The 26,370-nt window shown below is 54.9% G+C and overlaps 1 protein-coding gene across 1 annotated transcript in view; it reads right to left on the bottom strand.

The window, feature by feature from the left end:
- Positions 1–19,503, bottom strand: part of CDH22 (cadherin 22) — a 65,414-nt gene extending 45,911 nt beyond the window's left edge. Inside the window, exons 1-2 of the mRNA XM_047069773.1 lie at positions 19,249–19,503; positions 10,782–11,076 (exon numbers count right to left, since the gene is read on the bottom strand). Of these exons, the coding sequence (XP_046925729.1) occupies positions 10,782–11,076; positions 19,249–19,503 (550 nt within the window). The remainder of the gene's footprint in view (positions 1–10,781; positions 11,077–19,248) is intronic.
- Positions 19,504–26,370: the final 6,867 nt, after the last annotated feature.

Below are 26,370 nucleotides of genomic sequence, written 5' to 3'. Positions count from 1 at the left end.
CCCTCGATCATTCCAGACAGACACATGTATTTATTTTTCACTCTTTTGCATTTCTCATTTCCTTCTCCGTGTCCCCCCTCCCAGTCTGAGCCTCTTAAACCGGCCCTGCAATGCGCCTCTCTTTGGCAGCTGCGGTTCCATGTCAACCACGTCAGGGCTGCCCAGAGAAGCGAATGTCCAGCTTCACCCGCCACTTAAATCCATCATCTCTAACCCTCATAGTGTTTCTGAGAGGCAGAGTGGGCCCCTTCAGGGTGCAGGTGAAGAAACAGGTCAAACCGGTAGAAAGACTCGACCAAGAGCACACAGAGAGGAAGTGGTGGGATTTGAGCCCAGGACTCTCTGAGACCAAAGCCCTCCTGGGTGGCAGAGTCAGCACAGGCAGAGTGGCTCTGGGGATGGTGGCCCAGGGTACTTAATCATGATCAGTGATGACTCCACCACTTATTAGCAGTTTGACCTTGAACACGTCACAAATCCCTTTGTGCCTCAAATTCCTCCTTTGTGAAATGAGGATGATAGCACTACCAAACTGCTGGGATTGGTTTTGAGAATTCAAATAGATTTCCATGTTCAGCACCGAGGACAGTGCCTGGCCCTTGCTAAGAACTCCGTGAACGCGGGTTGTTGTTGTCTCGGAGGCAAGGCACGCCAGTATACAAGAGTACAATCATGCCTCCCTCACAGACATGCTGAAAAGGGCGAAGATACATAAAGCATCAGGCTCATGGTGGGTGCTCAATAAACAGTAGCTGTTGTAACTGTTATGAGAGAGGGTCTCCCTGTCATTCTCTGCCTGTTCCCCCCACCCTTGGACAAGGCACAATGTCAGGCTGAGTGACTCCCCAGGGACATGGTTGATCTCTCTCTCTCTCTCTCTCTCTCTCACTCTCTCTTTCTCTCTCCCTCTCTCTCCCTGTCTCCCTGGCTGCATCCCAGGGACTCCTGCGGGGATGATGGAATCATTTCCCCAATCCGGGATTCTTTATTGCAGCCATTACAGTTAATGCCGACACGTGGGGATGGTGAAGGGTCAGTGATTCACCACTGGCTCCCCTAGCTCCAGACCCCCTCCTACTTTCTTCACAAGTCAGCCGTAGCCCAGAATGAGCAGAGAAAAGGGTGCCAGGCCTATGGCTGCTATGAGGCCACCTCAGGGTCATACCCCCTACATTCAGCAGTTTGTATTTTATAATGACCATCATGTCCAATCCCTCCTTTAGTCCTCAGGTCAACTGTATGATGTGGATGCAGTGTTGTGCTGGTAAATGTTTAACCATCGTCTCCAAGGGGTAGATGGGTGGGGAGGAAGGCCCTGCTTTGTAGTGGTTGTTGATTTCCATGTTGATTTCCAAATACTCTCACCAGGGCCAGTTTCAAGCTACCAATGTGCATCAACTGGCTCACAAAACAGAAAATCACTATTTCCCTCTTGTGAGCTGATAGGAACAAGCATAGTACAATCCTACATCAGTCCCATTTTACAGATGAGGAAACTGCTATGCACAGGGAAGGGTGAAAATGTGAATTAATAATAAATGATAACAAAACCCACTATTATATATCATTATCCGATGATAATGATAGATTACATTTATTGAATAACTACTTTGTGCTAGATACTACAATAAGCCATTTACGTATATTATCTCATGGAATTTGCAAAATAAGCTTGAAGTAAGCTCTAGTAAGACTTCCCCTTTACAGACAGAGAAATGAGGCTGAGTGAGGTAATGAAGCCCTTTGTGCCTCAATTTCCTCATTTGTGAAATTAGGGTAGTATTACTCCCAAACTCTCGGGATCATTGTGAGAACACAAATAGATTTCCCATGTTCAGAACTGAGGACAGCGCCTGGCCAAGTTCACCTGGCAAGAGGCAGGATTCAAACCCAGGCCGATCTGATATCAAAACTCACACGTGTCTGGCCTTGTAAAGTAGGAGGTCAATAAGAGTCGAAGTAGACAGGCAAGTGAGAGAGGGAAGAGTCAGAGAAAGGAGAGGGAGGGTAGAGGAGGGGAATGGCAAGGAGCTGCATTCAGGATTCTTCCTGCCCAACAGCTGGTTCAAGCTCAGACTTCCAGAGGCAGGACTGGGATTGGCTAGGATGAGCTGGTCACTGTCGTGGTGCTTATGCCAGCCAGCTGTTGAGCTACATGGGGTCAAGGGCCTATAGGCTGGCATAGGAAGGGTTGCCCAAATGATTCTTGGGTAAAACAGGATCTCAGGGCCCAGGGTTCCATGTGGAATGTTAGCTATGGAAAGGCTGGTCCTTGGAGAGCACAGAAACCAGTGTTTCTCAACGTGGCTGCACATTAGAATCTCTTAGGAGCTTTAAAATAAAACTGATGCTGAGCCCCACCTCAGACCAATTCAACAGCGCTCTCCTGGGGTGGAGCACAGGCAAGGGTATTTTTAAAAGCTCCCACAGTGATTCTAAGTTCATCCCAGGCTAAGAACGGACGCCCTAAACCAAACCCCTGATTGAACTGATGAGGAAACTGAGTCATTGAGCCTTTGCTCCATGACCCTCCCAAGGTTCTACCATTAGTAAGTGGTAGGGAAGGACTCAAACCCAGGTCTGTTGGAGCCACCAGGTCACCCTCCTGGACTCACTGCACTTGTGCTGAGACCGGAACCTGGAAGGAAGAAGTAAGGGTGACACACGCCACCAAGTCAGCAGTGCTCCTCCCAGGCAAAACCAGCACGAGACAGCTGACCCTCCTGCGAGGAGATGACCCTGGGTGACCCTTGGGTTCAAATCCCACCACTTCCTCACTCTCCCTGTTTGACCTCTTTCCTCACCTTTAATCTAGAGGACGCCCCTCTGCCTCTCAGGGATGCTCCGAGGACTAGAGATAATGGATTTACCCGGCTGCTAAAGCTGACCATGTAGCAGCGCTCAGTCGTTTATTCCTCTCTCCTCTCTCTGCATGGTCAGAAGGTCTCTGGGGCTGCGTCCTCGGCCTGGAGTAGGAGATGCCTGGGCACCATTATCAGGAGGGGGTGGGGGGACATGGTCACCCCTCATCTCTGGTTTATCTGGGTGACTCTGACATGGTTTGTCATGGAGTCAGAATTGGAACCCGGGGCCTGGTTCCCAGGCCAGAATTCTTTCCTTTCTTGTCCCCTCAACTTGACTATCTGTGCTCTGGGACTCCCAGGAGGAGTCCCAGTTAGCTCAGGAAGGAGGTGGTGCTGTGTGGAAGGGACTTTAAGGAAGTCATCCCCACCGCTCAGCTGAGTGGCTGTGGGAAAAGTAACCTGACTGGGCCTCAGTTCCCCTTCTGTGAAATGGAGATAACACCTCCTCCTTCCTGCCTCCCTGGGTGAGGGAGGCCCTTTAATGAGATGAAAGAGAAGAAGCACTTTGGAAAAGAACAGAGTCCTCAAACGAGGTGACCAAGTGTCATTATTACGAAGATGTTTGTAATTATTACCATCCTGCCTCTTCCCTACCTCCCTTTGCTGCCCTGCTGGGCCTGGGGAAACCCTCAGCTCACATTTAGCTTCTCAAACATTTATAAAAAATGAGTCCCACCCCCTGCTGCTGCTAGAACGGCGCGGAATGCTTTCTATTAAAAATTAAAAACCACTTGTCGAGTCCCTGGGAACGTTCAGATTACACGGGAAACAAACCCCTTCTCAAACTCTCCCTCCCAGCCCCCTCTTTGATCATCACTTATAACGCCGGCTCACTGGGCTGACCTCCACAGCTTTCGCCCGCCCAGCCAGGGCCGCCTAATGACTTGCTGGAGAATGCAGGAGTGTGGCTGCAGGGGAGGGGGATAGAGGGATAGAGGGGGAGGATGCAGGCTCAGAGACAAGTGACAGAGAGGGTGGCACTGAGAGAAGGGGCTAGAAAATGGGTCAGAGACAGAGAGACAAGGGATTAGAGGGGCAGAGATTCAGAGAGACGGGCAGCAAGAAAAGTGGGAAAACAGATACTCCGACATATGGGCAGAAATTAGGACAGAGACAGAGAGATGAGCAGCAGAGAGGCAGAGATACATAGAGACAGGGAGAAAGTGGAACACGGAATGTGACAGAAAGAAGTAGAAATGCAGAGATAAAGTCAGAAAGTAGACTTATATAGAAACAGAGACAGGCAGAGATACATATTAAGCAAGAGGAGAGTGGGAGAGAGTGGGAGGGGGGACAAAAAGAAGAAGCAATTCTGGCTCCGTTGGATGAGGCTGCCCTATGTTGCCAACACACTTCTCCAGGGGCTCCAGTGACCTCTGCGACACTGTCCCCTCCCTTTCTCCTCATAGGTCCCAGCCACGGACTCACCCGTGCAGGCCACCCCTGAATATTTGTGGGAGCCTAATCTGTCCCCCTGAGAGAAAGGACTCTCCTCCATTCCAGTGTGAGACCCTTGTGCTCTCTGTCCTTTCCGCGTTTAAAGGGGACCCTCTAGTAAGTAGTCTGGTCACCTTGTTTGTTTGGGACAGAAACATTGCAAGTGTCTGCGACAGGATCCCTCTGCCTGTTGCAGAAAGCAAACATTTTTTTTTTTTTTTTTTTGCTTATAGTTCAGTTCCATTCAGTCATCCGACATCTACAGAGCACCCACTGTGTGCCGTACCCTTTTGCACGGGGCCTGGCCTAGAGACGGTGCTCGTGTTTGTTGAATAACTTGTTGATGGAAACGACAAAGAAAGGCAGGGATACCGTCTTCACCGTCCAGGTTCCCTGGGCCATGGGGACGACTCTGAGGGCCAGGGCCTCTGCTCCTCTCTGCCACCTCTCCCCACCAAAAACTCTCCTGTCCTCTGCCCCCCACCCCCGCCCCCGCCGATCCTGGGTGGTGAGAGCCAGTGCCGTTGCTAGGCAAGGAGATATTGCACATATAGATCTTCCTGGACTTTAATTAAAAACATCTTTAGAAGTTGTCTCTGCAGAGGCCAGCGATTGATTCCTGGCTTGGGCCCGAGGGCTGCTGAGCCACACTCTCTCTGGCTGCAGACAGGACAATCGGAGGCTCCCAGCTTGCTGCTGCCCTCCCCAAATGAGACCCTTGGGGAACACACTGCCTCCTGCCCTCCTCCTTTCCTCCCTGCCACCGCCCCCCTCCCCCTAGCACAGGATTCAGCAGTCAGAGAGTACGTTCTTCCAATTTTTATCTCCTTCCCCTCATGAGCCTCAGTTTCTTCAGCTTTGAAATGGGCATGTCAGCACTTGACCCGAGAGCGCCCGGGGGAGCGAAAGGAGATCAGGGACGTGAAAGCGCTTTTTGCAAGCCGTCAAGGCCCTGTGCCTGGCTGTTTCCCACACAGGCTGAGGCCAGTGGCTTGGGTTCTGTTTCCGGGTTCTGGGTCCGGTTCTGGCCCCAGCTCTTACTCTGGAAACTCAGGCAAGTTACTTTATCGCTCTCTGCATTTATTTCCTCATTGGTTAAATGAGGACAGTAATACCTGCCCTGCTTATTCCCCAGGATTGTGAGGATAAAGGGAAATAGCTCTGCGAAAGCAGTGTTGGCTGACAGCTGTTATTTAGTAAATGTCCCAAGAAGCGTGGACTGTACTGCAAAACGGCCTCTTTTCCATCTACTAAAGATGCTGCTCACAGAGGAATTGGGATACGTGGAAAAACCAGCCATGGCAGAGCCCCTGCCCATTTCCACAGCCCAATGAGCCCCAGTCCCAGGGCCCAACAATGCCAATCCTCTGCCGAATGAGCCACCCCGGGGGCGCCTGGGTGGCTCAGTCGGTTAAGCGTCCGACTTCAGCTCAGGTCGACTCGCGGTCGGTGAGTTCGAGCCCCGCGTTGGGCTCTGTGCTGACGGCTCCGAGCCTGGAGCCCGCTTCGGATTCTGTGTCTCCCTCTCTCTCTGCCTCTCCCCTGTTCATGCTCTGTCTCTCCCTGTCTCAAAAATAAATAAACGTTAAAAAAAAAATTTCAAATGAGCCACCCCGTTCTCTTGCCTTTGCTCGCAGCAGACATCACTAATCGATTGCGGCGTTTTCTCCAGAGTTTGAACGAGGCCTCAGACTCCTTCTCAACACAACCCTACAGTCACTGCCAGTTGACCGGAGTTGGCCCCAGAGATGAAACTGATCTGACACCACTTTGAGGTCAGGGGGAGTGTCTCGCTCATCTCTCCATCCCCACATACCTAGCAAAGTTGCCATGTACCCAGTAGGCACTAACACGTGTTTATTGAATTGAAAGCAATTGCTTATTTTTCTACCCCCTTGGGGCTATATATAAAGTAGGTGCTAATAAATGTTTGCTAAGTTAGGTGACTCATCTTTGCAACCCCGACAGAGCCAAGTATACTGGAGGCCTTGTACATAATGGGTGCTAATAAACATTTGTGGATTTAATTCAATTACTTATCTTTACATCCCCTGCAGTGCCCAGAATAAAGCAGTGGCTAATAGATGTGTGTTGGCTTGAACTTCTCATTTCTGCATCCTCAACAGTGCCAAGCACACTGTCTTATACGTAGTTGGCATTAATAAGTAGGTGCAGTTGGATCGTGCATGAAAGCCCTGCGGAGACTTGCTGTCCCCTGGCCAGGTTGTGACACTCGTGGGTAGGGGTCTGGTGCCCCCAACATGAAGCGATTGTCCAGTCCAAGTCTTTTCTCTCAAAACTCACTCTCTTGTTGATTTCATCCAGCCTCGACCTTTAAGTTCCTCCTCTCTGCTGATGACTTCCACAGTTGAATCTCTGACCCTGATCGAGCTCCTGACCTCCAGACTCAGAGATCCAACTGTCCCCTTGACAACTCCACTGGCATTTCTGGTAGACGTCTTAATGTTAACATGTCTGAGAGTGGAGTCTTAATTTTGTGCTGTAATCTTGCTCTTTCTGGAGCATTCCCCATCTCAGCATCATCCTTGCCTTGTCTCTCTTTCACCCCCCAATATCCAATCCCTCCCAAACCCCGTTGATTCTACCTTCAACAGGCATCCGGAATCCCATTCCTTCTTAAACCCTACACTCGCCTACGAATCAGCCTCACCTCTCGCCCGCACGATCGCAGCTGCCTCTGCGCTGATCTCCCTACTTCCAAGTGTGTTCCCGAAAGTCTATTCTCAGCATGGTGGCCAACAAGTCGGCCTTTAAAAGTATAAGTTCGATCACGGCACAACCAAAATCCTTTCAATGGCTACAACGTCCTACATGATCCGGCTTCCGGAACCTCTTCTGATCTCATTGGACACCCTCCCCTCCTCTCTTACTCCTCTCTTCACCCACACTGACCCCTTGCTATTCCTCAAAGGTGACAAACACACAATGCCTCAGGGCCTTTGCACTTGCTGTTTTCGCTGCCTGAACAGTCTCCCTCCAGCTTACTGATTCTCCAAGTGTGGTTCCTGAGCCAGCAATAGCAGCATCGCCTCGGAATTTTTTAAAAATGCAAACATTTCTAAAAGCCCAGACCTGCTGAATCAAAAACCCTGGGGGGAATAGGGGCATCAGTCTGTATTTTAACAATACACTTTAATGTGGGTGCACAACAAAGTATTAAACCGCTGTTTCACATAGCTCCTTGGTTCCTTCAAATGTCCTTTTTTATTAAAAAAAAAAAGGCCACCCTGACTCCTCTTTCTAGAATAGCACTCCCCCAATATAATGCCCAGTTCCCTTAGCTTCACAGCATTTGGACCACAGGGCTGATGCTATATTGGCTTGTTTATTTCTTTCTTGTCTGTCTCCTTGCTCTATATGTATGTAGGTTTCCTAAGCATCCCCAACGCCCGGCACAGAGTAGGCACTCAGTAAATGTCTGTTGCGTGAACGAACCCCTTCGGTGCTTAGAAGAATACTTTGTGCCCAGAGAGAGGCAGGGACTTGCCCAAGGTCACGTAGGGAGCCAGGCCTCCTGACTGTCGGCCGCAGGACCTGCTTCACCGCATCAGGCTCGGCCTGCCTGGCTGCCCCTCCTCAGAAGCGTGGCTCATCGGAGGCCCCCGGCACACTTCCCTTCCTTTTTAAGCTGTGAGCGGTTTAATTTGCGAGCGCCGCCGCCTTTCATGTCCCAAGCTGCGTCCCTGCTCCCTCTGATCTCCGAAGCTGCCCAGATCCTGGTGCCGCCTGTCGGGCCCGCCCTCCTCAGCCCAGATCAGGAGGCTCAGTAATTGTGACTGATTTTCAAAGCTGCCTGCAGTCTCCGCAAGCACCCCGGTGTCAGATTTGCTTCCCCTTCAAAAAGTTGCTCAAATGAAATAAACTAATTTAATTTCTGCTTCCTCCCTCCCCCTCCTGGGTTCCTTGGCTTGTCCGAGTTGAGTCCCAATGCCTGACTCTTCCCTGAGCTGAATGTCAGAGTCGGTAGGCTGGGAGAGGGAGGTGAGGCAGCACAGGGGCGCCTGAGGCTGATACTCATGAACCCGGCGGTGGTGGGTGCGGGGGGAGGGGGGGGAGGTTCTGCCTCCAACAATCTGGGTGACCTTGGATGTGCCCTTGCCCTTCTCTCGGCCTTGGTTCCCCCAAGTCTGACACAGAGACACTGCCACTCCAACAGTCTGGGACCCAAGCCCTGACTTCCTCAGTCACCGACTTGCTGTGTGACGGTGGGCACATTTTCTCCTCTCTGAGCCTCAGCGTTCCCATCTGTCCAATGGGGATGCTACCATCAGGCCTGCCATCTCTCAGAGTTGAAGTGGGGGTGAAGTGGTGGAGACCTGGTGGATGCCTCCCTCTGAGTCCCCTGTCCCCACCTGTTCTCCGAACTGTAGTAGAGGGAGCTTTCTAAATGCCCATCGCGCCCTTGCTTAAGTCTTTCCCAGGTTCGGTGCCTCCCTCAAGTCCTTCGGGTATGGTTCTTGCTTCCTTCTCCAGCCTCATCTCTTCCCACCTTTCTGGTCTTTTCTGGTCTTTCTGGTCCGTTAGGGATGAAGCGAGACAGGGCCAGAGTCTGAGTGGGTGAGTAGGGGCTGCAGGACCAAGGAAGTCCGAGACTTGCCGTGTGACCGTGGACACATCACTGCCCCTCTGAGCCTCAGTTTCCCCCGTTTTCAAAATTGATTTCTAGGTAATCACTGGGCTCTGAAAGTCCACGGGTCTTTGCTCCTGACAACTTCCGATTTATCTCTCCACCGAGCCCATATATTGAAGTGCCTTTTGCAAGGTCTCCGCTTGGCTGTCTCATCAGTACTTCCAACTCAGCACGATGGACACCAACTCCTGATGTCCCTCCGTCCTCCAGACCTATTCCTCCAGCTGCTCCTCCCGTCTCAGTAAATGGAAATCCCATCAGTTTAATTGCCCAGGTCAGAATCTCGGGAATCATCCCCGAATTGTCTCTCTCTCGCACCCCGCATCCCATCCATTAGCAAATGCTTTCAGCTCTACTTTCAAAATACACCTCACAGTCGACCTCTTCTCTATACCCTTACTGGTCCCACCTCGTTCCAAGCCACCATCATTTCCTGCCCAGGTAATTGCAATATCCTTCTCAATGGGCCATCTGCTTCTGTCCCTGCCCCACGGCCAGCCCCACCACCATCTAATTTTCACCGAACAGCACGGGATCCTGTTAAAACTAAGTCAGATTGTATCCGTCCTCTGCACAAGCCTCTCCACTGACTTCCCGGCTTGCTCAGCATAAAAGGCAAAGCCCTGACTGTGGTCCACAGGGCTGCACGACCCGATCGCCTCTCCACTTCTCCTCCGGGCCTTTGCAGCTACGGTTCCCTCTGCCTGGAATGCTCTTCCCCCAGGGCCTATCCTTCACAACCTTCAGGCCTCCATTCAATGTCATCTCCTCAGATAAGCCTTCCCAGACCAATGACGTGTGTGTTCACTTGCTTCCCGCCTGTCTTCCTCAGCCAGAAAGTATCCTCCGTGATGGGGAGACTTGTCTGCCTTTTCAATGCCATGTTCTCAGTGCCTGGCACCTAGTAGGTCCTTGTACATGCTTGTTAAGTGAATGAATGAATGAATGCACTCAAACAGACACATAGCACGTCCTGTGCACGCACAGGCCTTAAAGTGCCGTTTGACCAGCCACATCTGGTCACTGCACACTCATGTGTGAATGCACATGCACACCAGGCATACGTGCGGACCTGCGCGCGTGCGTGTGTGTGTGTTTACAGCAGCCTACACCCACATTCGTGGCCTCCTGTAGCTACACTCTGGTGGAGCCTGGCCCGCGGGGGGTAACGTCTGTCTGTGGCTCTTGCCCGTGTCTCTGTAGGGGTGGCTGTGTCTGTGCGTCAGCTCCATGTGTGTGGGGGGCTGTTTCCTGAGTGGGGTCGTATGTGGCTGTGCTGGGGGTGAGGTCATGTCTGGTTGTGTGGCTGGGCCTCGTTTCAGCTGTGTTCGGCTCTGGCCGTTTCCAGGTACAGGTGCGCCTGCGGGCAGGTGCACCCGCGCCTGTGTAGGGGCTGTGGCCAAGGGCCGTGCGAGGTCTGCGTGGGGCTGAGCTCCGGGGAAGGGCCGTGTGCAGGTCAGCCGAACTTGTAAGTGGGGCTGGGCCCGTGTGCGTGACTGCACGTGGGGCGTGTCCGTGTCCCAGGGTGTCGCTGCGTCCACACGTAGGGCCGTGTCCGTGTGGGGTCCGTGTCCGTGAATGTGCCCGAGGTCACGTGTGTGCCTTTGTCCAGGGGCGCAGCTGTGACCGGGTCATAACTATGCCTGAGCCCCTGCGGGCACCTGGGCTCATGTCCATACCCCCTGCCTGCCTGGAGCAGCGGTTCCTGTCTCTCCTGCCCCTCTAGGGTGTCAGCCAGTCCCCACGGCAGGCTCCCACTCAGAGCCCCGTAGCTCCCCTTCCCCCACGCCCTGGCTCTCAGCCCCGCGCCTCTGGAGCCGGCCGCCCACCTGTGGGTGAGAGCTCAGCCACGCTGCCAATGTAGGGGCCGTGCAGGAAGCGGGGCTCGCTGTCGTTGATGTCCTGGACCTTGATGATGAACTCCGACTCAGGCTCCAGCAGGCGGTCGGTGGCGCGATCCCGGGCCTGAGCCCGCAGCGTGTAGAACGTTTTCTGCTCCCGGTCCAGGCGCTCCATGGCATGGATGTCTCCCGTCAGCTCATCAATCAGGAAGATGGTCCCAGCGCCCTCGCCTGAGATGGTATACTTGATGGCCCCGTCACCCTCGTCCGAGTCCGAGTGGATCTGGGGAGGCAGGGGGGCGGGGGCAGGTCAGTGGGTCTGGCGGGGGGGCCTCGGTGCTTGCATTTCGAACAAGCTTCCAAATGGCTGTCTCTCACCTCATCCTGAGTTCTAGGTCCAACCCCCGCCAGACTCTGAGCCTGGCATGTGGTGGGGACAGGGAGCAGAGAAAGGGAGGGGGGAGGAAAGGGAATGCACACCGAAGGGGCACCTCCTCCGTGCCAGGAGCTGTGCTAAGCAATTCACGTACTTCTTTAAAAAAAAAAAAACAAAAAAAAACCTGCTAGAGGAGGTTTTCTATCTTTATTTTACAGCTGGTTTTCTTTTTCCTTTTCCTCCTCAGGACTAGAGTAGTGGGATGGTCTGCTCAAGGTCAGACAGCTAGAGGAACGGATCTGGCCTCCGGCTTGGGCTTTCTCACTCCGTCGTCAAGCCTTCTGGGAGCAGCCCTCGGGGAGGAGGAGGCAGTGCGACGTGGCCCTGGCTAAAGCATCATACCCCTGGGTGTCCCCGCACAAGTCACTGCACCTCTCTGGGCCTCCCCAGTCACCTCCTCTGTAACACGTGGATCATACGGGCACCTCCCTCCTCGAGGTGCTGGGGGGCTCAGTTTAAAGTCCACAGAAGATACTAGCACTTGCCTGGCACCACGGGGCACGTGATATTTACCAGCCAACATGGCGGGGGCACTGCCATGGCATCGCAGCAGGGCCCTTGCTGGACCAGGCAGGACCCTGTGGCTACGGGACCAGGGAGAGGTCCAAGATGCTGAGGCAACTGGGGCCAAGGGAGAGGAGAGAGATTATTTACTTTTCCACTATCTTAACGACCGGTTCAACTGTACTGGTGTGTACCAGCTGAAAATCAGCCCTGCCAGAGACATAATAAGTGTCCAATAAATGGTAGCTATCGTTATTATTATATTATTTACTAAATGTTAGCTATATATAACTGGGATTTAATCCAGGCACTGTGAGGCTCCAAAGCCCAGCCTGTTTTCACTGAACTCAGATTTCTTAGGCAAGGGACCAGGAGGAAGGCTATTCTCCGAAACAGAAACACCTAGGTCCTGATCCTCCAATGCCCAAATTTCTGAGGCAGCTCTAAGCACAGGGAAAATCATCCAATGAAGCTGGTGACCTTGGGGGGGTCCCTGCCCCGCTCTAAGCTTCTACAGAGATTGAATACGAATGGCAGAATCTTTAAGGCCCCTTTCGGGCCAGAATGCCACGTACCCCAGCCCACTCAGCAGGGTAACAGGTGCCAATGAAGTCGTCGCGGAGAGGGACGAAAGCCCACCCCTTGCCACGCGGGAGGAACCCGGGTATAAATTCTGCTAGTGGAACTCTGTGTCTGAAAGGTGGATTATAGAAGTGCCATTTGGAAGATTGAATGGCCCATAAACATTTTCATATTTCATTAGCCGATTAATGGGCATCTCTCTCTTTTTGGCGAGTCTGCTGATTCTCAGCAGAAATTGCGGGGAGTAAATGGAGGCGTCTGGTGGAACCTTTCCGGGTCCCCGTCCTGTTATAGATTGCCCCAATTAATGCCCGTTCTGGGCTCCACCGAGAAGCCTTCTTCCTGTCCAGTTACTGTTAATAGATTTCTCATAAGTGGCTGGATTGTAAAAACCTCATAACTCAGTTTAATGCCCCCAATAAAATTATCTCAGGACGTCAGCCCTGAATCATCGGCAGTGCCGGGGATGAGGAGACCCGTCTCTCCTGTTTGCTGTTTATGTCTTCCCTCCACCTTTGCCCAGGGGAGATGGGGACAGGAGAGGGTCAACTCGTTCCGTCTGCGAGTGCCTCCACGCACTTTCCAATCAGACGTGTCGCCTGCTTGTTGTGTCAGTGAACGTTTCTGAGCCGTGTGGTGGAACAGACAGCCTGGGGGGTGATTCTTAACAGCTATCATCTAAGTAGTTTTCAGCTCTGCCCTAGGAAATATACTATTCTCCCCATTTCTCAGATGAGAACACTAAAGCACAGAGAGGGGAAGTCATTCACTGTGTCACACAGCTAAGGTCGGGAAGCCGATCTCCTGATCCCATCACTCACCCACGCTGGGATCATGGGCTTGTTCATGTTTCCTCTCTGAGTCTGTTCTGGGTGCAGTGAGGATTAAAGGAGAGCACTTCATAATGACCCGAACCCTCTGTAGATCATCGCCGCCTTCCCTTTCTGTCCCCTGGCTCTCTATCCTGTCCCTGCAGACCTTACTTGCTTACATGTGAACTCAGACTCCGGGCAGGGATCACTCACGAGTGACGGGTGGGGAGGAGGGAGTGGAACCCAGCGGTGATGTCACCGATGTCCTTCTGTGAAGAATGACCTGGGGCTTACGCGGTGGCCCAGTGGCTACCCTCCGGGGACCGCAGAGTCAGACCGGGCTGAGTGACGTGGGCCAGAACCAAGAGCTCAGAGCTGCGGGTTTGGGCCTGGCTGGGGCTGCCTGCCCAGCCTGCCTGGGTCCCAGCTCCAGAGTCAGAAATTGCACCTGGGTCTCTATCCCAGAAGGACACTTCTCAAGACTCTCGGTTGTGAGTGGAGGCTGGAGGACAGTGCTCTTATGTACAGAGCGCCTACTATGTGCCAGATGTGTTGTGGGGCCTCTGTAGAAATCTAATTCCACGATGGAATTAGATGCACATCAATGTAACCCCCTTTCCCAGGTGAGGAGACTGAGCTGGGCCTACATCTGTTTGACTCCAAAGTGCAGTTTGTCCGTCTGTGGCCCCTGCGAATCTGTCAGTCTGGCTGGAGGAGGGGGCCCGGACACACACCCCTTTTGCCTCGTCCCGGCCCCAGTCACAGGCGGCCTCTCTTTCATCATTTGGGAGAGGACTGCACATCACAGATCAGGAGAGGTGACGGGCTTTGGCTTCAGGACCAGCCACCGGAGTAGCCTCTCCACTGCCCTGCTGCGTGGCCCTGAGCCAGAAGCTGCCCTTCTCCTAGCCTCAGTTTTCTCATCTGTAAAGGACACGCTGTTGCTCCCCTGCGCTCCAAAGATCCATGAGACAATGTGGGGAAGCTTCTGGCACATGGTAGGTGTTCGATGCAAATTAGTCTCCTTTTCCCACCCCGGTCTCAGGAGGGAGCAAGGGTCACCCTTCGTCCCCGTCTCCTGACACAAGACCACAGGCTGAAATCCTGACCTGACGGAGAGACAGGGGCATCATCTAGTACCTTCTAGTACCGTCGTCTGCCTTTAATGTTCGTTTTTGAGAGAGAGAGAGAGAGCGTGAGTGGGGGAGGGCCAGAGAGAGAGGGGACAGAGAATCCGAAGCGGGTTCTGTGCTGACGGCAGCGAGCCCAACGTGGCGCTTGAACTCTCGAGCCGCGAGATCATGACCTGAGCCGAAGTCAGATGCTCAACCGACGGAGCCACCCAGGCGCCCCTACCTTCTTGTCTTTTAAACCTAGCTGGTTTTCTCCTTCAGGCTACTCTCTGAGGTGCCCCCCACCCCCACTTCGTCCTGTGCACGCTCCCCCCGCTGCTCCACACTCCCCCAAACACCTCAGTGTCGCACATCTGTCTCCCCAGCTGTCCTGAGCCTCAGAGGTGTGGACTAACTTTGATTCATGGCCACTGAACTCCCCATGCCTGGGCCTGCAGAGAAAGTACGGGGGAAGTGAGAGAATGGAGTGTGCGCATGTGCATGTGTGTAAGAGTATATGCACGTGTGAGTGTGAGACGTGAGCGTCTTGAGGACCAAGCATGTGGCTGTTCGTTCCCATCTACCCAGGACCCAGCACACAGCCTGGCACCAAAACGTATTGAATAAATGAACACGAAACATACAGCTGCCAGTAAGACTCCCCAGCTGCCTTCTGGGATTTCTGGAGGATCCGATCACTGTTAAACCCCAGGTGGAGAAGAGCCACCAGACACACGGCTAGACCCTTTACCGTAACCTCACTGATGTCTCATTATGATCTTGTGAATCAGAGGTTTTTCTCTCCCTACTGCACAGATTGGCAAGCCGAGGCTCAGAGAGGGCCTATATTCTACCTAAAGTCACACAGCTAACAAGAGGCAACCCTGAGGCCTCACTCTGCATCCTGGGTTCTTTCCTCCACGGCCTCCTCCTCGAGTGTGGACTGGCCCAGAGGAAATTCCCCCTCCTCAAGCCCCAGCCCTTGATCATAAACAATGTGGAAAACACAAGAGTGATGGCTTCTCATCCCGGGGGGGACTGAAAAATGGGATTTATGAGGCCATTAATTACTTCCTCCTAATTAAATCAAAATTAAATGCGAGCAGAGGTACGTTTTCCTTATTAAAGACAATTAAACGGACAGCGCAGCTACGCAAATAAAACGAGTCCAGGATTTAAACGGAAAGCAAATCAAATAAAAAGCCTCCCCCCCCCCAGAATGAGGGGGTCTGTTCACGCCTGTGCTTCTCGTAAACCAGGAGTTCATCAATTTTCTTTAAATATTAGCAACTTAATTAAATCTGCTCTCCTCCCCACTTTAATTCTGCTGTATATCTAAAATAGATCTCACCGCCCACAGGAGTTGGTCATAAGTGCTGACCCCATAATTCTATCTTTTTTTAAAAAAAAATTAAAAAATCCTACAAAATCCACATCCAGCTGACAGAAGCCCCGGGGGAAATTACAGTTCGGAAAAGGGATTAGTCAAAGTACCCAGATTGTATGGAAATCTGGGAGGTTGATTTGAGGGTGGGTGCTGCGGGAAGGTTCCTGGAAGAGGTGGGCCGGGCTGCTGAGGGGGCAGGACTACGGAGGGAGCCGCCGGTGCGGGGCCTGGGTGGCGACCGTAGCGGGTAGTGGCCCCAGCGGTTCCTGCGGGTGCCGGGTGGCGACAGGAGTCTGGCGGTGAGTGATGAAGAAGGCGCTTGTAAAATAGGTTACCGTTGGGCGCCCGGGGTTCACTCGGCGGATGGTGCTGTTGCTAAGCTACCTTTGGAATTCGACAAGGACGGATGCTCCCAGCGGCTCCCTGGGGCGGGGGACCAGGAAGCAGTGAATTCACGGAAACGAGAAGTCCTTGCTTCCCAAAGAGCCAGAGAGTGTGGTATGAGTGTGTGTGTGTGTGTGTGTGTGTGTATGCGTGTGTGCACATATGACCGCCCACACGAAGGTGGGGCTCGGCTGGAAAGGAGACAGGTGGTTTTTAAAAGTCCAAGCTCATGTTCTTCATATTCCTATCGAATACGGAATATTCAGAGACCACCTGCCCCCTGCCCACCCCCCTCACCCCCCGCACCGCTTTGTGGTGAGAAAGCAGGACATCGGGTTGCCAAGAAGGCTTTCGGGGTTTGGGGCAGGGGTTTGTAGTGTTCTGTGTAGCTGGGAGGCTCGAGGTGGTGGGAATACCAGGCGAGACCTCTAATAATAAAAGCTAATACGGAGCACATGCCAGGTGCAGGTGCGAGCTAAGCTAGGTCCTTGACATATGCTAACTCGGGGGACCCTCACCGCAACCCTTTGAGGAGGGGATAGTAACAGCCCGTCTCAGCAGATAAGGAACCCAGGGTTCAGAGAGGTTAAATAACGTGCCCAAGATCAGAGAGACAGGGGCAGAGCTGAGATCCGAGCCCGGCTGCCTGGCTCCAGGCGGCCCCCTTGAGCCACACGCTGTATGCTGCTTTTCCGAAGAAAGCGTGCTCTGAGCAAATGTTTGCAAAGGGGTGGAAACTTCTCTCTCCTCCCCGCACAGAGGTGGGCTCTGGGAATAAGAGAGGGGGCTGGGGTGAAGATGCCGGAGGGGAGGATAACACCGTCGTGGCAGCGGTGGGGATGTTGGGAGAGGCTGCCTCAAGGAGAAGAAGGACACCGGGGCGGGGCACGGTGCTTGGCTCACAGCCAAGGGCAGTTACACTGCACTGGGCCCGCAGCTGGTGTCGGGATATCGGGTCTCTTGGGTTGGTTTGGTCACCGGGTTGCTAGGTGACCTCGGTATGATGTTCTCTGCCTCAGGCCTCAGTTTCCCAGCCTTATAATGAAGGGACTTAGGCGACAGACGGTGTTTCCTGGAGACAGAGGTAGGGTTCCACGCGTGCCGGATGCAGTGCAAAGTGCTGAATCAGGGGCGGGTTTCCTTCATCCTTGCAGGACCTGGGTGGCTGGGGGGGCCTCAGAGCCCCAGTGGCCGGGCAGACAACAGAGCCCAGGTACCCGAGATCATCAAGCTGACGTTTAGGCAGATGTGTCCGAGCCCTTCTCCGTCTCTCTGGGGTTTTCCTGGACCCAAGTCCATCTCCCAGGCCTGGATGTCTGGGAGAGGTTTGGAGAATGTCTGGGAGAGTGTTTCAGAGGAGAATGAGGAGGAGACAACAGCGAACATGCGGCAGGCTGAACACCGAATAGGCTGTTTTCTTCCTTAATCCTTCCAACAACGCTAGGACATGGTCTCTTGTAGCCGCCCTTTTACAGATGAAGACACAGGTTCAGAGGGGTGAGGTAACTCGGTCAAAGTAATATGGTTCACGGGTTGGCAAAACCAGGCCCGAAACTCAGGTGCGTCTGGCCCCCGAGCCTGCCTTCTTAGCTTTCCTCACCATCAGCTACGGCCCAGACGGCACTGGTTCCTTCTTTCCCACCCCCTGACTCCATTCTGCCAGCCCCGCCACCTCACTGCCCTGGCTGGGAGTCAGGAGTCCTCAGCTCTGCCACTAGTTGGCTGGGTGACCTTGAGGCCACGTCTGGAGGGAAAGTAGCCAAGGACCAGGGATAACTGTGTCTAGACCCAAAGAAAATCTAGGTTTCTTGCAAGACAAACCTAGAGATTTACATCAAGGCTTTCCTCCCCTCCCTGATCCCTGAGCCTCCGAAATGAGCACGTTGGTCAGTCTCCCAATTCTCAGACTCGTTAAGCACACAGGCAACTCCAGAGTTGGTCTCTTCCCCGTGTCGGCCGACCAAAACTTCCTGGAAGGCTGACCGGCCTCCGCAGAAACCAGAGAACTGTACCCTAGAAGCAGCTTCTGCCTCCGTATCTCAACTGCTGACAAGCCTCTGAATAAGCCAGCCTCCTTCAGGCCTCCAAGTCTTTGCAGAGGCTATGCCCTCTTCTTCATCAGCCTGATGAACTCCTACTCATACACCAAAACCCAGCTCAGGTGTTTTTCTCCTCCACGAAGCCAGCCAACAGATACCATTTGTTGACCGTCTGCTCAGTGCAAGGTGCTACCCTGTAACGTGTTACCAGAGCATTTCTGCTAGCCTCTGCCTCTCCAGCATCACACCCATGCGGGGCTAGGGACTGGAAGGGCTGAACAAAAGTCCTTCCCAGCTTCATACGCTCCGAAGGCACAGATCTTTAGCCACATTCACGAGCATTTACTCAGGGAGTTTGAGAAAGTCACTTTCATTCATTCTTCATTCATTCATTCATGCATTCAATGAACAGTTTGCGAGCAATGTCTGTGCTGGATTTAACAGTAAGCAAAACAAACAGGGTCTAATAGGAAAAACATACATGAACTGCACAATCAAACAAACACATGCCTAATTAAGTGCTATGAAGGAAAGCTATGGAGACCTTGGAGGGCACATGACAGGGAGGGATGGCCACACACAGGGGATCTGTCCACGCCTGGTGTGGTCAGGATGGCTTCTTTGGGGACGTGGCATTTGAGTGGAGACCTGAGTGTCAATACAGTGTAATCAGCAGAAAGAGCAGGACCGACCTGTTGCGGGGGAGGAAATAACCCAGGCAAAGCGGCGGGGGGCAGGACTGGGCGGGGCACTGTAAGGACCCGCGGGAGAGCCCTGGGGCTGAAACTCAGAGGAGTGTGGCAGAGGGGGCTGCAGGGGGAGCCAGATCTCTGTGGGCAACGGGACGAAATTTGGACTTGACCCCAAGCGCGTGGGAAGCTATTGAAGAATTTTAAGCAGAGTGGAGAGAATACGTGTGTGACACGAGCAGATCTGCGAACTTGCTCCTACATTCTAGATGCACGGCTAGATGCAAGACGGGGGGCCTGGGTTTACCGGGGAGAGGGACCGGAGGAGGGCGTGGGGCAGCGGAGGGAAGCGGCGGGCAGGACGCCGTCGTCTGCCCCAGGCGGGGCGCGGCGGGGCGGAGGCACCAGGGACTGGGACGGGGGTTAGGGGAGCTGGGGTCCCTCGCGCCTCCCAGTGGGTGTCTCCGGGGTCCAGGGCGCGGGGGCAGCGGGTGCGGGGGCCCACTTTACCTTGCCCACGTACAGGGGCTCGGTGCCCGTGTACTCCTCCACCACGAAGAACTGGTTCCACACCCAGCCGCGCTTGACGCGGCCCGAGCCGGGCGCGCCGTCTTGCCGAGCCCCGGGCGTCGCCGGCGCGGGTGTGCCCGCCGCCCACAGGCGTCCCGGCAGCGGCGGCGGCGGCGGCAGCAGCAGCAGCAGCAGCAGCGCGGGCGACAGCGCGGCTCCCGCCCGGAGCCCCCGACCGTCGGGCCGCGGCCTCATGCTTGGCGTGCGCCGGGCCGGGGCCCAGGAGCATGGACGGGAGGCACCAGGGCGTCGCCGCTCGGTGGCAGCACGGAGCGGCGCCGCGTCACATGGTGGCTTCAGCGCGGCCGCCGGGGCGCCGCCCCCGACGGGGCACCCGGACAGGCCCGCGGCCCTGCGCGCCGCCCAGCGGCGGGGGCGCCCGGCTGCAGGGGGAGGGGGCGCGGCCGCTCCCGGGGCATGGACTGGCCCCCGGGGTCCCCGCCCGCGCCCCCCTCGCGCCGCCGCGGCCGGATCACCAGGCGGCGCCCCCGCGGCTCCCGAGACAGCCGTGCGCCATGGTCCCCGCGCGGAGGGGTGCTGGTTGCGGCCGGGCGGGTCCCTGGAGGACTAGGGGCCGTCCCGACCGGACCGATCCTGCGAGAGAAACAAGAGAAACGTCAGAGGGGGCGCCTTGTGGTGGCAGGGCTGGTTGAGTCGACGGCTGTTCTTTTAGGTACTATTTAGACACCTGCTGTGACCCGTCGTGATCCCGGCCTTCTCGGGCCAGGGTCTGGTCTGCCCCTTTCCCCCACCCCCACCCCCAGCCCCCAGCCCTGGATCCTTCCTTTCGACTCCCATCACACGCCTGTCCTCTCTCAGCCTCCGCCCACTTTCTCACGGGCCCGGTCCGGCTCCTTCCCCGTGGTCCTCCCTCCAGGAGTCCCCATGCCCACCGGAGCAGGGCCCTTACCAGCTGTTCCCCCTGACGCTGGCTGACAATCTATCTAGCCCGGCCCAGCCCCTGGAAATCCCCCGCCTCAGAGAGGGAGCAGGTCCTTCTAGAAGGGGTCTTCAAGGGCTGCCAGGACCCAGGCCTCCTGGGTGCACAGAATCCAGCACCCAGCCTGCCACCCACACTCCTGCCTTCTCACAGCAGGTGAGGGGTCACTTCATCCAAACCAGGAGCCCAAGGAAGGCCCTCGGATCTCCTGCTCGTCCCTGCACAGCCCCTTTCAGAGATGGGGCACATGAGTCCCCAACGGCCTTGCTTGGAGGTGTCGAGTGACTTTGGGCAGGGCCACAAGCCCTCTGAGCTTACCACAGTGTCTCACATTCCCCCAGAAAACATTCCTTTTGCAGGGTCTGAGACACACTTCTCCCCCCCACCCCCACCCTGGACCAGCACCGCGGTCCCCAGATCAATCCATCTCTCCCTCCCTCACCCCTCCATCAGATCCTGCTTTCAGCAAAAAAGGATCTGAGGGACTAACTCCTACTCAAGCCATAATGATGAATAATGGCTTAATGTGGGTGTTTACAGGGGACAGCAATGCTGCTTTAATGGAGGAATTTTAGGCACCGACAAGAGTGAGTGGAGGTGAGGGGCTCAATCTCCACCCCTCTCCCCAAGCCCAGTTCAGCTCAGTTCAACAACTCAATTCCACGGGGCATCGGCTTGGCCAGGTTTGGGCTGGACAAAAATAAGTTCACAGTTTAGAGGCGTGGGGATGAGACCTCCCAATAACAACCTAAATGCCAGGCAGAGTGTGAGCAGGGCTGTAAGAGGGGCTCCGGGAAGGGAGTGGGCACCTGTGTCTGCAAGGGGAAGGTGGGTGGGAGGGAATTAGGGCTGTTTCTTGGAAAAGGGGGCATCTGAGCTGGTGGGAAGAAAGGGCAGAGGAGCAGAGGCAGGCAGTCTAGGAGGCGTCCGGCTGGTGGGGGGAGTTAGGTGGGAAGCATGAGGGGTGTGGCTGGGCACAGGTCCACCTGCGGGTGACCCAGGTGGCTGGAATCTCGGGGGGCAGAAGAAATGTAGACCACCCCCTATGAGCCGGCACCAAAGAGGCCAGTTCTCATCCCTTTAACTGACTTGTGTGAGTCACGGCAGCTGTGAAGGTTGGTGTTTTATACCCGTTTTGCAGATGCTTGATTCCCCAGTGCTCTTGCCGGGCACGGGCACCAGAATTTCCTTACGAAAGGGGTTCCGGGTAGGGAATCTGTTGGAAGGGGGGACGCAGGAGGTTGACGCTGCATTTGAGAGCCTTGCAGCCCCTGGGGAGGAGAGGAGGGAGGAGTCCCGGACATGCTGGTCCCTCTTTCCCTGCAGGCCCCACCCTGAACTAACGGAGGTCAGGAGGGCCCGTGACCCTGCTGCGAGCACCCCCAGCACCCCGTCCCACCCCCTCCTCACCCGCTCTGTAGGGCCTGGGCGTAAAGGCGGAGATGAGGCCTGAAGACACCCCCCTCCCCTTGGGGCCCTGCTCTGTGATCCCGGAGATGTGCTCCGGCCTCTGGGGAGCTGTCTCTGATTCCCCACGTTACAGCCTGGGCCGGTCGTAATGAGGTTGGAGTTATGGGTGAGGAGAGGAGGCATCGCTCCGCAGCCTTCATTTCCTGGAGCTTATGACTTCCCTGCGGGCTCGGCAGGAACTGTTCCCCTGACTCCATCAGGCAGTTCCAGGACCCATCAGGGCCCTGCAGGGACGCAGAGGGGAGGGGCCGGCTGGAGGGCGGGTGGGGGGGGGCGCTGGGGCCACCCCTGGGGACAGCTGCGGAGGCGAGGCGCAGGAGGTGGGAACAATGGGAGATTCCCCCCCGCGCCCGTGTTTGCAGGCACCCCATCGCCGCTCTCCCTCCTTCCTTTCCTTTCTTTACACCACCTTTTCAAAGATTCTATCATTCATTCCTTCATCAAACATTAGCATCTACTACAAGTGGGGAGACAGAAATGCATGCATTCATGCATTCATTCATTCATTCATTCAACATACTTTCAAAATCGTTTCTCTGTGAAGACCGCAAGATACAATCAGTTGCTCAGCTATATATCAGGAGAGAGATGCATTTCTTCTGGTTATTCATTTACTCTTTCAACAACTATTTACCACACCTCCCTGATGCCGGCCCCTGTGCTGGGCCCTGGAGACAAAGCAATAAACAAAATAGTCCTGGCCCTCCTGGAGCTGACCTTCTAGTAATAAAGGAAAGAAATCTGCCATATAATTTCTGGGGGTGAGAAGCGTTACGAAGGAATACAAAACAGGAAAAGGGGAGGAAGAGAATGATGGAAGGGCTGGAGTGGGTGTCTTACTCTAGATGTGATATCAGGGAGGGCCTCTCAGAAGAGGTGATATTTGGCTGATCTGGAAGGATGAGAAGAAGCCTGGCACAAAATGGTTCCACGCAGAGGGAACAGCACATGCAAAGGTCCAGAGGCTGGAATAAGCTGAGGAACAGGAAGGAGGCCACTGTGGCTGGTGCAGAGCAAGAGGGTGGCTGCAGGTGACTTGGCCGTTTTATTCTGTGTGTGCAGAGAAGGGCTTGGAGAGTTTTATGCAATAAAAACCACAGGAGACCGAAACGGTCTATGGCCATAAGGGGATTTCGTGATGGAAGGCCCTCAGCACAGAAGGGCCAAGCACAACACAGTGGGTTGTGGGGTAGAGGAGGTGTCACCTGAAGTTCAAGTGCAAGAAGGATTTGGTCACATGGAATTCGGGCTCTTGGGGAAGAAGGAGCGCTCTGTGGAAGGTCTACGGGGTGGGGGGGGAGGGGGGCAAAGGCCAGAGGTCAAATTTCACTTTAGAGAAAGCAGAATTCAAGAGTGGAGGAGTGCGGTCTCGAACCCAGGCTTGGATTCCCCTTGGCGTGGGGCACCTTTGAAGGACTAGGAAAAGTCACCCCTCTCAGTGATAACAGCCCCGTGCCGGGCGGTGGGGGGACATGCTGGGCGGGACAAGGGTGGCTGCATCTCGGCCCCAACCTGCCGCCCTGGCTGGGCCCCCTTGGGCAGGGCACACCCAGCACTATGGTTTGAGGCCCCCCACCTGTGTCTCCTCCCCGGGCCTTCATCCCGCCCACCTGGGCCTCTCTCAGGCGCTGGCCTGGCCAGGGTCCCCAGCCACCTGCCAGGACTCCTGCAGCCACTTCGGCCTCTTGTCTCCCTCCCTTCCTCCCTTTCCTGCTCCAGCTACGTTTCCTGAGTGGGTATAACCACAGGACCCTGTCCTGGCATTCAGTCCTTCACTGGGGGCCACTGTGGGGCCTCGGGCCTGCATTCCCATCTGCCAGGGTTTCCCAGGAGATCTTAGGCATGCTGGTGGCTTTCTCTAGGCTGCAGGTCTCAACCTGCCGCGCGGTTGTTTAATCCCAAGTGGGATTAAAAGCCAAGCCCCAGGCTGGCTCAGTAAACGTCGGCTGTGCTCTCTCCACTCTTCAGCCTCTGCTCCTATAACCCATGTGCTCTGGGGCCCGTGTACGCGTGTGTGGTTCCTGTGTGTGCGCGCCTGTGCCTGCAATCACGGACGTCAGCGTGTGTGCGTGTATGTGGTGCACATTCACTCATTCCAGAAATGTTCGTGAATTTCCACCCTGTGCTGCTCTAGGCACAACAAGAAACGGGTAGAGTCCTCGCCCTTGCAAGTCTAATGGGGGACAGACGGTAAACAAATAAATAAAGAAACCAATAAATAACATGATAGATCATGGTAAATGCTATCGAGGGAAACAAAGCAGGGTTGGTGCCAGAGTGGGGGGATTTGCTCTTTCTGTCTCTCAATCGTCTGTATAAATGAGAAGTCATACAAGGTGGCCATGGAAGGCCTCACTGCTAAGGTGACATTTGAACAGACCTCCAAAGGGAGGCAGGGAGGGAGGGAGCTGTGCACCTAGCTGGGAGAAAAGCATTGCAGGTGGCAGGAACGGCAAGTGCAAAGGCCCTGAGGTCAGTGTGTGTTTGGTGTGCGGGAGGAACAGCAAGGAACCCCTTGTTGCTGAAGTGGAGTGATGGGGTGTGAGCAGCAGATGAGCTCAGAGAAAATACGGAGGTGGGCATCAGAGCCTGCCGCGTCTTCTTTGGGTTTTTACTGTCCGATGGGACCCCTACCCTGGGGGGGTTTGAACAGAATGATGTGATCTAATTTATGCTCTAAAAGATCATACTGGCGGGGCGCCTGGGTGGCTCTGTCGGTCGAGCGTCCGACTCCCCCTCGGATCTCGCGGTTCGTGGGTTCAGGCCCCACATCGGGCTCCCTGCCGTCAGCACGGAGCCTGCTTTGGATCCTCTGTCCCCCTCTCTCTCTGCCCCTCCCCCGCTTGCACGCGCACGCATGCTGTCTCTCTCTCTCTCTCAAAAATAAATACAGACATTAAAACAAATGTAAAAGATCATGCTGGCTAGCTATCGCGTGCAAAATAGAAGGAAGCCGGGGCTGGAAGGGGCTGGGGGTGCCGTTTCAATGATGCAGAGGGGAAGTGAGGGTGGCTGGGACCAAGGCGGGGACAGCGGGGGCTGCCTGTGTGGCAGGCTATGCTGCGGGCCGGAAATGGGGCGCCAGGGGAAGAGGAACCAAGCACGACCACCCTGCAGCCTCAGTGGCGGGAGTGGGGGGGGAGGACAGCTGTGGGCAGAGCAGAGGTGGGGGGATCAGGAACTCCGTCTTGACGTGTTACATTCAAATGCCTCTTAGGCGTCCAGTAGTGACATCAAACAGCCCAGGGCACCTTCTGCCAGGAGCTGCATTTGGGAACTTGGAGGGTATTTAGAGCCGAGACTGGGTGAGCCCACGAAGGACTGAGCACAGATGGAGAAGAGGTCGAGCACCTCAACCATGGAGATCTGGGAGACGGAGAGGGCGGAACGAAGGAGACTGAACAGGAGGAGAGAGGAGGGCAGGGGAGGGGAGCCAAGGGGAGGGGGGAAGCCCACTGGGGACAGTGCTGTAAGGAGGAAGGGGTCATCAGGCGTGCGGACTGCTCTCTCAGGCGAGCGACCGTCTGTCCAGCTTTGCCCGTGACAGTCCTGCTTTACATCCGGTGTCCCGGCAAACCTGTTATAGTGTTCCGCCCCCTTTTACTCCCAGTTTAGATGATGAACTATATGGTCATCCTACCGCCAGGTCAAGTCTGCTGTGGACTTCATTGAGATGACCGTCGGTCTTGGCCACACGGAGGTCAGCGGTGGCCTCGATGAAAGCGAGTTTGGTGGCGCGGTGGGTGCGCAGGCTTGAATGGAGCGGGTCCAAGAGAGACTGGGAGGCGGGGAGGCAGAGACATCGGTGGGGGTGGGTGACAGCCCCTCTAGGGATTTTTTAAGGTCACTTTCGCCTGCTCCCCCAGCTCCCACCCCCACCGCAGCAGTCTGCTGGGTTTTATGGTATGTAAAAGAGACAGATGGTGGGGACGCCTGCGGGGCTCAGTCGGTTGAGCCTCCGACTTCGGCTCAGGTCATGATCTCACGGTTCGTGGGTTCGAGCCCCGCGTCGGGCTCTGTGCTGACAGCTTGGAGCCTGGAGCCTGCTTCACATTCTGTGTCTCCCTCTCTCTCTGACCTTCCCCACTCACGCTCTCTGTCTCAAAAATAAACATTAAAACAAAATGTTTTAAAGAGACAGATGGGAAATACAGCCTTGGCCAGCTGCTAATAGCCAGTCCCTTTCCCAGTCCTGTCTTGCTGCGATTCTGTCTCAATATTCACAGAATATTGAGCTTGGCCATATGCTCACCCCCTCCCCTATGAATAGTGATTCATCTAAAGGAGGGAGAACCTTTCTCCTCTCCCCACCAGTGATTGGTTTAGAAAGTATCATGTGACACAATTCTGGCCAATGAGATCTGAAGGGATAACTGCTAGAGAGCTTCTGGGAATTGTTTGCTGCTCTTTAAAAAGAGATGCCTTGAGGAGAAACTTTACGTTTTCTGCGTGTGTGAAGAGGTGATGGCTGGAGCTACAGCAGCCATTTTGGGACAATGAGGGAAGCCCCCCCACCCCCCACCCCACACCCCCCTCCGCAAGAGGCTAAAGGGGCTAAGTAAGAAAGAGGGTACAGTCCGTGGCTTTGATAATGTTGTTGAGCCACTGACTTTTCCCACTGTGGGCCTTGAAGATCCAGTGCCCTACTTCCA

This window comes from Lynx rufus, unplaced genomic scaffold (genome assembly GCF_022079265.1).
Source record: "Lynx rufus isolate CCGP_SWC_20201006 ecotype Redwood Valley unplaced genomic scaffold, mLynRuf1.p SCAF_8, whole genome shotgun sequence".
In the NCBI taxonomy this organism is placed as follows: Eukaryota; Metazoa; Chordata; class Mammalia; order Carnivora; family Felidae; genus Lynx; species Lynx rufus.
Note: the sequence above shows the minus strand (reverse complement) of the source record. Positions and strands in the feature narration are given on the sequence as shown.